Below are 16,148 nucleotides of genomic sequence, written 5' to 3'. Positions count from 1 at the left end.
TTAGGGCCTAATTTGGAAAGGTTAGGAAACCCTAGGACCTGGTCCTTGTGTGAGTGTGCATAGTCACCATGGTATGGGTCGTATGGGCTCCACACAGAAAATCACATTCATGTAAGATGGCTGCAGTTGTGTCCTGATAGGCATACAATGGTCCAAAACACCCGTATGGCAGGCAATTAGCACAAGCACGAGAGGGTTCAGATGGTCCTGTGCAGCAACAGAAACAGTGCCCACCAAGCAGCCTGTCGCATACACTGTATGGACAGCCACTTGCAGCTGTACAAGCTGACGTGGTGTAACACGCGGAAGCTCTGGGTAACCTCTTTCAGCCCTAAACACTCTTGGAAACCTTCTGATGCAAAAACGCAGGTAGAGAGAGAGTAGAGAGAGAGAGAGAGAAGTGCTGGAAATTCAGTATATACTATGGTACAAAAAGGTACATGTCTGCAGCCCTTGGCTGCCTTCTTGAAAAGGTGGTAAAACACCCAAGATTCTGCCCTAGACTAGGACTCCTACTGACTCAAACCCCTAGTGGGTTGAATGAATGAAACATAGAGCAAGGGGGCCTTTTTATATGGGTCTTGGACCCCTTTTTATGCTGGCCGACTGCTGGTCAGCCAGTTCCATGTCCATACTAATATTCAGCGCTGCCCGACTGATGATAAACTCTGCCCGACTGGATCTGCTGCTTGTTTATGATGCGCTTGATGCTGCCCAAGTCCTCTGATTCCGCCGACTGGTTCGGTGAGCAGCCGACAGCATCCCTTTGTTTCTTCTCCAAGCCTTGCTCAGTCTACACTGCAGAGGTGCTCTGTGCTCTGTGCTCCATCATCCTGGTTCTTCTACTGGGTTCATACTCTTTATCTGAATGCCTTTTCTGGATCTAGCCCTGAGAATGTCCATGGCATCTATGATGCACATGACATCCCCCTCTGCTAAACTTGATGACGGGAATCCAACCTGCTCTTGGATGACTGTCATCATCCCAATCCTGTCCCGAAGACCCTCTGTCATCATCCATCCCTGGCAAACCTTTTTCTCTGAAAATCCGGTCTGTTCTCCAAACCACTCTGTCTCTGATGAAGATCTATGCATCTGGTCTTCCTCTAGTCCACAATCCATTCCTGCCCTGGCTCTGAAACACCGTCTTGGTCTTCATTCCGGGAACTGAGTCTGGCACTCTCACATCACCCTTGGAGGATCAACCTCCCTTGGAACCGTTACCTGAGAACCTATCTGGCTCACGGAACTCCCATCCCCATCTAGCACTGTGGAACACCACCAACAAACCTCCAAGGAGTTTGTCCCGATCTGTGTCCTTGCCTTGGGCTTCGAATCCGTGTACTTTCCTGTACCTTGGACCTGTACACCATCATATGGGACTGAATTAGCGTTTAGCCTGGCTGAGCCTGATGCTCTGATACCAATGTAACACGCGGAAGCTCTGGGTAACCTCTTTCAGCCCTAAACACTCTTGGAAACCTTCTGATGCAAAAACGCACCATCTGATGCAAAAACGCACGTAGAGAGAGAGTAGAGAGAGAGAGAGAGAGAGAGAAGTGCTGGAAATTCAGTATATACTATGGTACAAAAAGGTACATGTCTGCAGCCCTTGGCTGCCTTCTTGAAAAGGTGGTAAAACACCCAAGATTCTGCCCTAGACTAGGACTCCTACTGACTCAAACCCCTAGTGGGTTGAATGAATGAAACATAGAGCAAGGGGGCCTTTTTATATGGGTCTTGGACCCCTTTTTATGCTGGCCGACTGCTGGTCGGCCAGTTCCATGTCCATACTAATATTCAGCGCTGCCCGACTGATGATAAACTCTGCCCGACTGGATCTGCTGCTTGTTTATGATGCGCTTGATGCTGCCCAAGTCCTCTGATTCCGCCGACTGGTTCGGTGAGCAGCCGACAGCTTTATGATGCACATGACACGTGGCACCCGTAATAGGCAGAGCTGGCATGTACGGGTGCTGCAGCTCTCTTCAGGTCGCCTGCAAAAGGGGCAAAGAGAGCAGCACTAGAAGAAAAAGCTACATGCGAGGGTTTTTAAAAAACATAGAAGTCCTATTTTTTGTTAAAAACGATTTTTTAAAGGGGCACTTGTATGTTTTTTTTTTGGAAAAGCATGCGTGTGCAGGCCTTTCATGAGAAATTGTGTGGAAAAAAAGGAGGGCTGCTTTTTATGGGCACACATCCGGAAAACTTACACCGCTTTTTTGGGAAAAAGCATACACAGCCTTTGTAAGGGACGACTCCTAAGGATCACCTAATACAGAGGTATAAACAAGATTAGTACAAACAAAGAAGGGTGCAATCAAGCTCACCACACAACTGTAGGTTCACGTCCGCAAAATCCCTTGAGCCAACGGCTAAGGTTTCACTGCCACAAGTCCATGCCAGTAAGCCCTGGCACCCCATACCACCAGTGCCGGCCCACAGGGGTCATCAGAAAGACTATCCGTGATCCGCCATGTCCATGGCACGAGTAAGCCTCTCGGTCCAGGTCCAAACCACACTAAATCAATAACAACCTATATAGTGCTTATTGGTGCGTAGGTGGCCATGCACCCACCCCCACACACACAATTAAGGGAGGGCTTCTCTCCCCACCATAGCCCATGTGTGGGTGCCCATAATGGGTGCCCCCCCTACAAAAGGGCACCATAAAATATTGAGGAGGCCGCCCACTCATTAATGAGTGTGAACCTGCAACCTTATTAAAAAAAAACAAAGGTTAGAAATAATGCTATAAAATAAACAAATGAAATACACTTACCACCTGTTCACACGCAACAAAACTGGTCAGAAGACAGAGCAAACTTCACGACTCACTGGCAGGCGTCCCCGCTCAGTAAGTGGCACGTCAGGCAGGCAAACACAAGAATACAAGTCACGCGAAAACAGTTCCAGACATGCAAACATGAATGCATGTGCAAACAGTATCATGGACATATCTCCCGTTCATGGAACAAGTACTAGACATTCCTGTCAGGCACAATGTTGGCACAACAGAAAGTATAAATCCCGGTCTTCCTATGGAGTGAAAGTCCCGTAGGTAAGACACAGATCCAGGCACGAGCCTCCCTATGGAGTGGCAGTCCCATAGGCAAGACACGGCACAAATACTGGCTCTTCCATGGCGTGACAATCCCATGGATAGAACACAATCCAGGTCATACACGGGTGGCACCAGTCTGGCTCCCATCCATACGACACCGTCCTGCTAACACACGGGTGGCACCCCATGTTATGCAAAATACTGGCCCCTTCACATGAGTCACCGGCCTGGCCTCAAGTGAACAAAACACAAATCTGGAGATGGACCAAATGGTCGGCCAATTGGTGACCACCTTCTTCACAAAGGTCATGGTGCTCAAGGCCATTCGTAGACTACGCAATGGGCGAGCCCAGGATCATGAGGGACTCACTGCCGAGTACATATCGCATGCCGATGATACCCTGGCACCCCTACTAGCCTACATGTTCAATAGAGCCCTTTGTGAAGGATTTCCACCCTCTTCGTCCACCAACACCATCACCCCCATCCTCAAAGCCGGAGATCCACCTGATCCTAATAACTACAAGACAATCATGATTGGCCACACATTGGCCAAACTCTATGGATCAGTGATAGAGGTGGAGCTCAGTTCATTTGCAGAGAGCTAGGGATGTAGAGCCTCAAGACAAACTGGCTTTCGGAAGAGCTACTCTACCCTTGACCACATCTTCACCCTCCATGCCATCGTTGAGGAGGGTAAAGCACGACATCAGAGGATTCACCGCTGCTTTGTGGATTTCCGCAAAGCTTTTGATACTGTACCTCGAGCCCGCCTCCTACACTGTCTACAGGAGATCGGAGTCCCATTTGACATGGTTTGGAGCATCATCACCCTCTATGACTCCATCACCGGACGAGTGAGAGCCCCGAGCGTTACATCACAAGAGATTTCCAGCACTATTGGGGTGAAACAGGGCTGCCCTCTATCAACAACTCTTTTCGGCCTCTACATTGATGAGATCTCGAGCTTCATTGATGGATTAGGCAAGGCTGGTCCCACACTGGCAGGCATTTGATCCCCATACTACTTTATGCAGATGACATCATCCTCCTCTCAGACTCAACCGAAGGGCTTTAGAGACAGTTGGATGCCTTACATGACTTTTGCACAGCGGGACCTCTCTATTAACCTTGGTAAAACCAAGGTAATGGTCTTCAATACCTCTTGCCCCTTCACATCCAGATTGAGCTTCACATATAGAGGGGATCCTGTGGAAATTGTCTCATCCTATGTCTACCTTGGTGTCACTTTCAGTGGCCCACGCTTTACCATGCTTCCCACAGCACATGCCAAAGTGACACGGGGATATGCAGCCTTGAGCTTACTTGAGCGGCAGTGCTTCCAGGCACATTTCCAGGAGCCCAAGACGAAGGGCTGGCTTTTTGACACCCTCGTCACACCAGCCTTGATGTATGGAGCAGCCTTCTGGGGGCCAGATTTATCCGACGAGGATTCGCAACGAGTTGAGAGGCCCCAGGTCATGATGTTCTCCCGTATGATCCGCAGCAAACCATCGGTCCTACACAAGATTATCCAAGCAGAGTTTGCTGCAGCCCCGATGGTAGTGGATGCACTCTTCTAGACAGTCACATACCTCCATCGCATCAGTCACATGGATCCCCATAGGTACCCGAGGCTTGCCCTAGAGTCCTCCAGACAGCTAGCACTTGAGGGCCACTCTGGAGTATGGTATGCACTAGTTTCCACTTAGTTCTCAGTACATGGGCTCTGCATGGACCGCCTACCCCCCCCCTTCAGTATAGTTTAGACTCCCCTTTTCTCCGGCTGTCTCACGAGGATACCAACCAGGTTATCTGGTTAGATCTTCTTAGCCTCTACACACATTGCATATGGATCACACCTCCGGAGCTCCCCACGAAGATGCACTTCTACAGAGATCACTTCCTCACACTCACTGAGGATGGATTCATCCAGCAGCCAGGCTACTTGAGTGTTCACATCTCCCATGCCATGCGGATTGCGATTGGCCAGATATACGGGTTTCATCCCACTGCCTCAAAGTGGAGACATGTAGAGCTGAGCGCATCTTCAGAGCCGGGAAGCTCATACGGAGACCCAAAGAGGAGAGGATCTGCCGACTATGCCACACAGAGGTTGAGACGGAGGAGCATTACATATGCTGCTATCCAGTATACTATGAGATCGGCGGGAGATTTCACTGTCCATTTTGGTGAGGGATTCGGTCCACTCTCCAAGATCATTGACTTCTAGGACCAGCGTTGCCTAGGCCTCTTCGTGCTTGAGCTCTGCAGACACCGGGACACCTTCTTGAGAGAGCCTCGGCCCCAGCCACCCCACCCCCTCCCTCGCCAACCAACCATCACCAGTTTCTTCCGGACCCAGGAGGTGGAGGACATCGACATAGTGGATCTTGTGGACCCTCCACGAGCTGCTCTGGACCTACCTCGCCTGAGAGGAGTTACCTCGGACCAAGCCTTTGCGCTCCAACGTGCCCGACGCCCTCGGCCCCCCCATCTGCCACGATCACCTCATTAGCTCTAGATTCAGGACATGCTCCACCGCCATCAAGCTACCTTTCCACGTGACATAGTTGAGGGAGACCTCTCGGCCATACTCATTAGCCCCATGCTTGATATTTTGGAGAGTGGTATACCATCTACTCGGAGCTCATGTTGCTCTCATGTTTCTATGTTCTTAGTATTCCGTGATGAGTTTCCATGGACACTTTTGTATCACCCCAGTGAGATAGCTATGTTTACGTTTTCTTTCAGTTTTATTTTCCATTCCATGATGAGATATGCCATGGACATTGTTGTCTCACTTTGGTCTCATAGGCCCATTGGGTCTTTAGTAGACGCTTAATATATCTTTCTTTCTTTCTCTCTCTCTCTCAGTGGAGCCATCACAGATTTCTTTGTGGTACATACATCCACATTGGAATCTACTGCCCACAACAGTTCCTCTACTACGACATTAGAGCCCACCACTTGTACCCACGCTCCAGCTCCACGCCCCAAAGGAGTTCTTAGTGAGAGAGCTCGATCCATTCTGCGAGCCAGACGTCCCTGACCCAGAGCATCAGGACCCAACACCACACAGAGACGGATTCGTGAGGTTCTCCGCCGACATGTCACGCTCCCTGTAACTTGGTTGAACACAATGCTAATCAATACACTTAAATACACTAAGATTTGATGGACACTTGACCAAATACAAGAAGTAATTTGCTGAATTGACAAGAGACACTACATAACTCAATGCAATGATTTTACACAGCAGCCATGGACATGCACCATCATTACGTGTTCTTACCCATCATAGACGCGATTGTAGAGTCGGGGGACACTTGGAAAAATTGTAGGCCTCAACACTCCCATATCATCCATCAATTTCAAGACATCCTGTGCACAAACCCATCATGAAATGCAGATGGCGATCTCGCAGCACCTAGATAAAACTTCAACAAACTTAATTTTTGGTATGAAAAATGTTGCCTTACCCCTTGATAGAATCCAATAGCTGCACCATGGCTTGTCATGCCAATAACATTCGCCCTTTCGTATATGTGCGCTAAAGGCAAATACGAGATGTATCTGTTTGGAAACCCACCATATGACTAAGAAAAACTTTGTAAAAACAATGTGGCTGGATGAAGAAGCAAGGGCTTTATCTAGAAAGGCAGCTACAATTCATTGTCAAGTATGCAAAGCTCATATGTCTCACATATCGGTTGAGTTGATTATATAGCCAATACTAGATCCCGCCACATTGGCTATAAGGTTGCCATGGCTTAGAACAGCTCCCTGCAATAGTTGCGCATTGTTAAGAAAAACACAAACGAGCAAAAATGGACAGTTGAAACAAATCATTTCGTGAAATACATCACCTTTGGAGTCCCAGTAGTGCCAGAAGTATAGCAAATGGTTGCAATGTCCTCTGCCAGAGGTGGTACAAAAGGCTTCAATTTACTTTGTCCCTAAACCAAAAAAAAAAAAAGGTTAAAAAACAAAAGTTGTGACCATAGCATAGGGAATAGCTTACAATTTTCAACAACAGCAGAGCAAGTACAACCCAAGTAAAGTGAGATGGACAAAGCTGCAACACCCTTAAGCAGCCATGATTGGTCAAATTGTCTCATTTTTCAACTACATGAACTAAGATACTAGGCTATCCAAAATTAACCATCTTAAATTTCACCTACGGTTGTCTGAAATGCAAATAGATTTTGCCGATGTTAGCAAGGCAACCATGATCTGTCACCCAACAGAAGAGAGTGACGTTGCATGAGAGATAGCTACTCTAGAGGTGTCTCTAGAAGTTGGCAAGAACATGTCATCAGGACAGTCTGGTGGGGACATCACCACATCATCACAGCTGGAAAAACACCTCCCTGCAGTGGATAGGCAGATCTGCACATAATGGGAAGCCAGTGGAGCATGTGACCTCTTATGTATACCTTGGGATCACGTTTACCAGACCGTGTTTCTCTATGCCGAAGGCAGCCGAAACCAGATTGATGTGCGCCTATGCACCTTGGGTGGTTCACTTGAGAGGCAATGCTCACAGATACATTTTCAGGAGCCGAGGACGAAGCTCTAGCTATTTGACACACTAGTCACACCCGTATTATTATATGGAGCTCCCACCTGGGGTCCTAGTTTGTACCACAGAAGGAGACAGAGGGAGGAGCCAGCTGAGACAGAAATGGAGGATGTATATGATGGGTGGAAGCCAATGGAGAGGCCGCTAGTGATGATGATCTCACGCATGATTAGAAGTTAGCCATCAGTGCCACACAAGATTGTGCGGGCGGAGATAGGGTCTGCACCGATTGTGACAGAGGCTAATTTCTAGACAGTGACATACTGGCACAGATTATGGGAGCTCCCACCAAACAGATACCCCAGGCTCGCCCTAGAGTTCTCGAGACATCTGGCACTAGCCGGAGACACGTAGTGTTGGTATGCCCAGGTGAGCACTTGGTTTGGAATGTATGGCATGCAGATGGAGGCACTCCCTCCGTTCTAGTGCAGCATAGAGGCGCCTTCCTTTGCTCTCAGCCGCACAGAGCTGAACAGGGTCCTCAGGAAGGACATAGTGAGACTGGATACTCAGAGGACCTGGTGCCCACCCGTCCAGCCCCTTGGGACGAAGATGGCCTTTTACAGGGACCATTTTCTTCGCTTGACAAAGAATGGCTTCATCACACGCCCATGCTACATGGACACACATCTGTCATTTGGGGTGCGATGTGCGATTGGACAGATTCGCACCTCATCCCATCAGTTGAGAGTGGAGACAGCCAGATATGGGCCGAGGGCAACTGCACTAGAGAACAGGATATGTCAACTTTGTCACACAGGCTAAGACAGAGGTCCACTACGTAGTGGACTGCTGTGAATCGCCTGCGAGCTCCGCTTCTCCCCCCCCCCCCCGCTGCTTCTCGCCATCGCGCCCCCCTCTCCCCCCCCGCCAGTCCGCCTGCATTGCACCTTCTCTCCCCCGCCTTCTGCCTCACGTCCTCCCCCGCCTTCACTCCCCCGCCTCCCTCCTCGCTTTCGCCTTCTTCCCCCCCGCCTTCTCTTCCTTCGCCACCTTCCTCGCTGCCGCCCCCACCATTCCCCCCGCCGCTTGCTTCCTTCCCCCGTCCTCTTTTCCTCCGCTTCTCTAACCCCCTTCGCCTCCTTCTTCCCCGCCTCTCTTCTCTCCCCCGCCTCCTCTCCCCCCTCCGCCTTCTCTCTCCTCCCTTCCTTCTCCCCCTCCTCTCGCCCCTCCGCCGTCTCTCTCCTCCCTTCCGCCTCTCTTCTCTCCCCGCCATAGCCCCCCCCCCCCGCCCCCCCCCCCCCCCCCCCCCCCCCCCCCGCCCCGCTCCCGCTATCCTGTAGCCCTCCGCCTCTTTTTTCCTCGCAGGGCTGTGTCCCTCCCGTTGGTGACCCCGGTTTCTGGCTTTTTCCCTTTGGAGGACTCCATGGAAGCCGCTCCGACTAACCCTGCCGATTCCGGTCTCCGTCTGGAGTTCACAGTTGAAGATCTTCAGTTGTTTGTTTCCACAGTTTCCGCTCTTGAGGCCTCCTCCTTGGTCTGCAAGATAGTGGGTAGCCGTCCGATGCGGAGAGAGCTTCGCGACCTTCTGCAAGGCAGCCTTGTTGGCGTGCCCGCCAAGATCGTCAGCGTAGATTTTTTGGGACGTGGCTACTACCAGGTGGATTTCGAGTCCCCACAGGCAGCTCAGATGGTGCTGGCTCGGAGCCCCATTGCCCTCCGCTCATCCCGGGCGTTCCTGGCGCGATGGACTCATGGTTTCGACCCCGCTTCTGACCCGCTAGCAGGCGCGACAGGTTTCCCCGTCACTATCTGCTTTCCTGGACTCCGTAGGGAGTACTTGCCCCTCTTGTCATCCATTGGCAAGGCGTTCGGGCAGGTGGTGGAGACGGCTCAGACAGCGGCTTCAGTGATTGCTCGGGCAGCAGGACTCCCGGCCATTCGGGTTGTGGTTCCGTCACCGGGCGGAGTCCCTCCCGAAGACGATCCTTCTCCCTTGTCTTTCTGGAGGTCATATGATACAGCGCGTGGAGTATTCGGGCCTCCCCGGCCAGTGTTACACATGTTGGGAGATGGGCCATCTCGCACGCGCCTGTCCCCGCAAGGGGACTCATCCTTCACGCTATGCCGCCTCTGGACCCCCTACAGGAGTCCCGAGGGGTGGCCATCCACTTCAGAGACCGGACATCCCTGGCTCGCCACAGCAGGCGCCATCATCTGACGAGCAGGCCCCGGCGGAGGATGCCGCGCAGTCCCAGGAGGCTGGCGGATGGCAGGAGGTTCGCCGGCGGAAACGCCCGGCCCGCAGGGACCGTCGCAGACGCCACCAGGCAGCACAGGCTGGCGGACAGGCGACTCCGGGTGGCGTACAGGCACCTACCCGCACATATGCTCCTGTCAGGGTTAGGCGGCCAGCAGGTCCCACCCCGATGGACGAGGATTCAGACTCAATGCCCGTTGAGGCCGCTGGTGGAGCCTCCCACGTGGAGACCCCGCTCCCGCCCCCTGCTTGGAGCAGATTCCTGAGGATCCCGGGCCGCACTCTTCGCCCCCCGGCTCCCCTTCCCCCCACCCGGAGAGCACTCCTTCCACCCTCCCCTCTCCCCCCCCAGCCCCCCCCCTCCCTCCTCCCCCGGCGGCCCCCCCTGACACCTATCCTCTGGCAGATGCCTCTCCATCCTCTCCTCGCTCTCCCCCCTCCTCGCCGCGAGCCCCCATCCCTCCCTCGGCCTCTCCAGGATACTTCGCCAGACCACCCACTACCCCGGGGCAGCGCAGCTGGGTAGGCCAGAGCTCAGTCCAGCGGCTGTTCCACCGCCACTCCGGGCCGGTGGAGATGGCGATCCTTGCTTCGCCCGCCACAGAGTTCTCTCCAGCCTCCCCTGGGGGGCCCCCGCGAGTGATGGGGCTACCAGTGGATTACGGTTTTTTCAGGTGCCTCCAGTTGGATGCTGGCCCTTTCGAGACACTGGTCGCGCCCTTGCGAGTTTGCGTGGTGTGCCATCCCTCTCGTTCTCCCTCTGTGGTGAGCAGCATGGTGGCTTTCTCCTTTCCTCTCAGTGTTGCCCCAGACACAGCTTGGGATTGCAACTCTGTAGAGGAAGTTTTGCGTGATCAGATACTGGAGTTTTCCCACCACTTCAGTGACTTGGGGCTCACGGACCTATTGCAGACCCGATTACACTCAGCCCGCATGAGCTTGTTTGGTATAGGAGACTGGCGGGCGGATCCGGTCCACACCTCAGTTGAGGCGGTGCTTCTGATTCTCCTCCATGCCGCCCCGAGGGTGCAGCCTACATTTAGATACATATATGCAGAGGATTGGTCTCACGCCTATGCCCTGGACAGGGCGAAGGCGGAGTGGGGCTGGACACAGAGACAGGTCACCCTCTTTTTGGAGAGACTCCGCACCCGGACAGACAGTGATTATTCTCCCTCCAAGCCGGCGCCCAAGACTCACAGAGTGGAGGGCAGATCATCCGGGCCGGCTGAGAGGGGTGAGCCAGTGGAGGCTGCTTCACTTGCCATAGCTCATCCATGAGGATCCTCTCATGGAACATCCAGGGTCTCGGTGGACATCGCTGCTACATTGGTCGGGGCAGACTTCGTCAGGAGATCCAGAGGGCTCTCGTTGGAGGACCCATAGATATCCTTTTCATCCAGGAGCACCACCTTTCTGCCGGGCGTACCCGCACCTGCGGGAAGATCTTGCCAGGCAGGAGTCACACTTTTTGGTCACCGGCATATGGCTCCCAGGGGAACCAGGGTGGAGTATGCATCTCAGTCAGCGAGCAGCTTCTATCCGAGGTTGTGGACTCTGGCATTCTGGTCCAGGGTCGTGCGCAGTGGATCATCCTTCGGGTTGGGGAAGACCGCATTGGCTTCCTCAACTTCTACGCCCCTAATGGGGCGACCGGGAGAGCCGAGTTCTGGAGCACCATTAGGCAGTCCCTCCCCTTGGCAGACCACTGGTGCCTCGGAGGGGATTGCAACATGCTGGAGGATGCAGAGGACAGGATGGGGGGCAGCCAGGAGACCATTCATGGGCCGGAGCTCGCTGCCTGGGAGGAACTAGTGCTACAGGTGAGAGGCCAGGATCCGTGGACTCTCCCGGAGTTTGGCAGGTTGCAGGGGAGTCTATCTTTCTCGCGCTCGGATAGACGGGCCACAGGAGTTAACCTTTCCCGCATCGACAGGTTTTACATTGATGAGTGGGCCTGCGATAGAGGTGGCACAGTGGGCATACTTGCAGGCTCCTCGTTTTCAGACCACTTTCCAGTGCTTCTCCAGATCGAGGACCCCACGAGAGGAGAGCAGGGCCAGAGCGTCCGGATTCCAGATTGTCTCATAGAGGAGCCCGAGATTGCGATCAGAGTTGAGCAGGTCTGGCAGGAGCTGCAGTTCAGGAGAGGATCGGCAGCCAGCGATCTTGCCAGTGGCTTGCAGGAGATCAGCCAGATGCTCAGACAGGCTGCCTTGGACCGGCTGGAGGCCTTCAGAGAACAGGAGAGGAGCCTACGGAGGAGTCTAGCGTCCCTCCAGAGACTCCATGAGAGGGATCCTACGAGCCCTTGGATCTCAGAGCAGATGGAGTCAGCTCGCACTGAGATCAGATCCATCGAGGAGAGGAGGGTGGAGTTCCGATTCCATGCTCGGGCGTCTTTTTGGACACAGGCTGGAGACAGAGTGACTCGAGATTTCTTTGAGGCGACAGGGCCTCGCTTCAGACGAGAGGGTCTCAGGCGTCTTCGGCAGGCTGATGGCCAGGTTGTGGTGGATCCCCCCAGGGTTCGGGCTATAGCCACAGATTTTTACAGGGATCTTCTCTCTGCTGAGCCAGCAGATGACAGGGTGAGAGAGGCTCGGGAGGCAGTCTGGAGCTTCACGAGACCGGTTGTGCCGGCCCATTTGCAGCACTCCCTTCTCTCCCCCTTCTCGGATACGGAACTGGAGGAGGCTCTTCAGGCATTACCTCGGGGCAAATGCCCTGGAGAGGACGGTCTTTCGGTGGCTTTCTTCCAGAGGTACTGGGGCCTCTTACATAGGGGCTTCAGAGTGGCATTCCAGGAGATTATGGAGTCAGGAGTCATGCCGGACAGCATGGCAGAGGGGTTGATCCACTTGATCCCCAAAGAGGGAGGAGACAGACTGGAGATTAGACAGTGGCGACCGATCACCTTGCTAGGCACGGCCTACAAGGTCCTAGCTAAGGCGATCAGCAGGCGGCTTCAGCCTCACCTTCCGGACATCATCCACTCCACGCAGACAGGCTTCATCCAGGATAGGAGCATTCTGGATAACATTTTCTCTTTCTGGGAGGCTACGGCTCTGGCTAGATTTCGACAGGAGGATCTGGCAGTGCTCCTTCTCGACTTCGAGAAGGCATATGATCGGGTGGACTGGGCCTTCTTGGAAGGCACTATGGAGAGGATGGGCTTCCCCCCTCAGTGGATCCGTGGGGTCTCTGCACTCTACACATCGGCTCATAGCCAGGTGTTGATACAGGGCGTGCGCGGAGAGAGGTTCCAGCTCTCGCGCTCGGTGCGGCAGGGGTGCCCCTTGGCGCCCTTTCTTTTTCTTTTTGTGGCGGAGGCCATGAGCACTTTTTTGACGGCACAGGATACAGGTTTGCGGGGCCTCCAGCTTCCCATCCGCACCTCGGAGGAGCTCCTAGACTCGGAGTTTGCGGATGACACTGCTGTCTATCTTCAGGGGGGTGAGGAGAACCTCCGCCGCTTCGCCTTAGCCATGGACAGGTTTTGCAGAGCTTCGGGCGCTTTGATCAACTGGCACAAGTCGTGTGGGTTGTGGGTCAGCTCTATGCCCCCCCCGACTTGGAGGCCAGTTGACGGTTTTCAGTGGCTGCCCCCCGGCACTACAGTGCGTTATTTGGGATGCTATGTGGGCATTGACATATCTCCGGAAAGATAGCCCCCCTTCTTCTGAGCATTCGGAAGAAGCTTCTGTATTGGAGTACCGCTCGTTTATCTTTGGCTGGCCGAGTAGTTGTGGCCAACCAGGTTCTGCTTGCTACTATGTGGTACATCACTTCTTGCTGGGCCTTCTCTCGAGCGTGCATTGGCCAGGTGCAGAGGCTCATCAGGAACTTTCTTTGGTCCGGTGGTGACGGGCGGCCCGCCAGGGCCAAGGTGGCATGGGCGGTGATCACTCAGCCGAGGGAGAGAGGCGGCCTGGGCATTGTTGATCCTATTTGCCAAAGCCGAGCATTGCTTGGCAAGCTGGTAGTTCGTGGCCTCCTGCCAGGCGCTGAGCCGTGGAAGGAGTTTCTTGTTTCCAGGATGCTCATCCGCACCCCTTCTCTTAGCGGCCCCTGGACCCCCAGCATCAGGTGGATCTTTACAGAGCAGCGATCCAGAGGAATGGGCCTTGGCTTCGAGGAGCGTTTTGCAGCTAGCCTTCTGAGGGCCTGGTCGCATCTGAGGCCGTCACTCTTCCAGACTCCCCCGGGCACCGATGAGGAGCGCCTGAGGCAGCCTTTGATCTGGAACCCCTTGATTCGTCTCCCCAGTGGCCATATGGTTGGATCGCGGTCTCACGTGTCGTGGGGCCCGCTGAGCTCTGGCCCACAGCCCAGTCCCTAGACGACTGGATAGGTTTTCAGCAGCTGCCTCTAGAGGCTCAGGAGAGGAGACTCAGTGGGATGAGGGGCACAGAGTTGATGAGACAGGACATTGAGGCGGCCATCCCCCGGGAGTGGCGGACCCCAGTACAGGACCCTCCACCTCCACAGTGGATGGGTGTCTTTACTCGGCATGAGATCCTTCTAGCGGTCTGCGGCACAGCGAGAGAGTCGCCCCACTCACTTTCGAGGTGGGAGAGGGTGGCCAGCTTCAGAGGACACGACTAGATTTGGATGGGTTCCAGGGATGTATTCTTCAGAGGGTGCGGGTGGTCGGCTTTCATCAGAGACAGTGGCATGTAGACCCCTCACCGGCCTCGATAGGGGAGGACTGTTCTTGGAGATTATGGGCTTGGGACAGCAGGCCTCTTATTCGCCTTCAGTGGGATCCAGGTGAGTGGTTTTGGCGAGATCCCTACTTGGCCCCTACCAGCCCAGGCATTCCCTTTTTTCAGTACACAGCGAGGCTCGGGCGGAGGATTCAGAGACACAGGATAGCGAGCACCCCGGCGGCGACAGGGGCTCTCCCCTGCCTTTCTTAGGGACTTCTGGCAGCGCCTTTGGGCCAGCTTCCGGCCCCGGAAGGTGACGCTGTTTCTTTGGCTCACAGCGCATAGAGGACTGGCTGTGGGGGCTTGGCTAGCTTTCGGCAGTCACCCAGGGTCCTGCCCTCGGTGCGGCCATGCACAGGAGTCGCAGCGGCATTGCTTATGGGATTGCCCACAGGCACAGCAGGTCTGGCAGCGCGCTCTAAGGATGGTTTTTGCAGGCTCACCAGGTGAGATGCTGGTGACGTGGGGTGCGGTGGCTTGGGCCACGGACAGCGGCCCGGCCCTTGGATATGAGGACGTCCCTGGCAGTGCGACCATCCAGGTCTCTGACAGGGTGATGGTGGTGGTTCCAACGCCAGATTTCTCTTCGGCAGTCCCTCAGGAGGGGGTCGGGCACAGATGGGAGTTGATCAGCAGCATGACGGCTTGGCACATTTGGAGAGCCCGATGCAGGGAGGCCATTGACCGCCAGGCGACTCCACCGGCGGAGGTCATACAGGCCCTCTGGGTGGACATCATTCATACCTTGAGAGGACACTGGGGGAAACTCCAGGGCGACTCGGACCGCATGAGAGGGCGCCGCAAGGCTTTCCTCCGCACTTGGCAGCCTGGCCCTTTCCTCACCGCGAGGGGCGAGGATGTCACTTGGCACTACAGGCCTCCAGTGTGGCTTTTCTCACCTCCCACATGTACTATTAGGTAGCCCCCCCCCAGAGAGCGGCCAGCCACGGGGGTGGAGCTCAGGAGTTCACTGTGTTTTTATCCCTCCTTGCGAGGTGAGCTTTGTAGCCTTATGGCGTTTTCTCATTAACTAATAGAAGGATCTTTTTTCCGGAAAAAAAAAAAAAAAAAAAAAGAGGTCCACTACGTATGCAGATGCCTAGTATACTATGAGATTAGGGGGAGGTTCCACTACCTCTTTCAAGATGGATTTGGACCACTTTCCAGGATTTCCCAGACCAAAGATGCTTGGGGCTTTTCCTCCTCGCCCTTCGCGTCCCTTTTGCGGCCCAGACCAGCGGTACCCGTCAAAGGACCAGTATAGAGAGCTCTCACCAACTTCTTCCAGACAAGAGCCACGAGGGCAGATTCACCCACTACACCCGACCTTCAGGCTGATGCAGGACCTTGGCCAAGAGAAGTGACACTAGACATAGCCATTGAGCTATGCAGAGCCCGGCGCCCCCGACCCCGTGGTCAACACCCGCGCCCACAACACTACAGGAGGATCAGAGCCATCATCTCCCACCACCACAAGACTTTCTCCCACCGGCCCAGCTTTACTACATTGGGTGCCATGTTGCACTGTCCTATGAGGGATATTTTAGGGTGATATGAGAGCTAGACACTTTTTGTGTCGGGACCAGA

At 54.2% G+C, this 16,148-nt stretch overlaps 1 protein-coding gene across 4 annotated transcripts in view; it reads right to left on the bottom strand.

Annotated features, from left to right (window-relative positions):
- The window catches only part of LOC147632978 (long chain acyl-CoA synthetase 7, peroxisomal-like), a 72,938-nt gene that overhangs the window by 11,713 nt on the left and 45,077 nt on the right, over positions 1 to 16,148 (bottom strand). For all 4 annotated transcript variants that reach the window (XM_086805977.1, XM_086805978.1, XM_086805980.1 and 1 more), the window contains 4 exons: positions 6,934 to 7,023; positions 6,771 to 6,850; positions 6,547 to 6,640; positions 6,360 to 6,448 (listed from right to left, as the gene is read on the bottom strand). In XM_086805977.1, the coding sequence (XP_086662103.1) occupies positions 6,360 to 6,448; positions 6,547 to 6,640; positions 6,771 to 6,850; positions 6,934 to 7,023 (353 nt within the window). The remainder of the gene's footprint in view (positions 1 to 6,359; positions 6,449 to 6,546; positions 6,641 to 6,770; positions 6,851 to 6,933; positions 7,024 to 16,148) is intronic.

Source organism: Cibotium barometz, chromosome 12 (assembly GCF_041138505.1).
Source record: "Cibotium barometz isolate CiBa-2024 chromosome 12, ASM4113850v1, whole genome shotgun sequence".
Taxonomy (NCBI): Eukaryota; Viridiplantae; Streptophyta; class Polypodiopsida; order Cyatheales; family Cibotiaceae; genus Cibotium; species Cibotium barometz.
The sequence above is the reverse complement of the archived record's forward strand: the minus strand, read 5'-3'. Positions and strand labels throughout refer to the sequence as shown.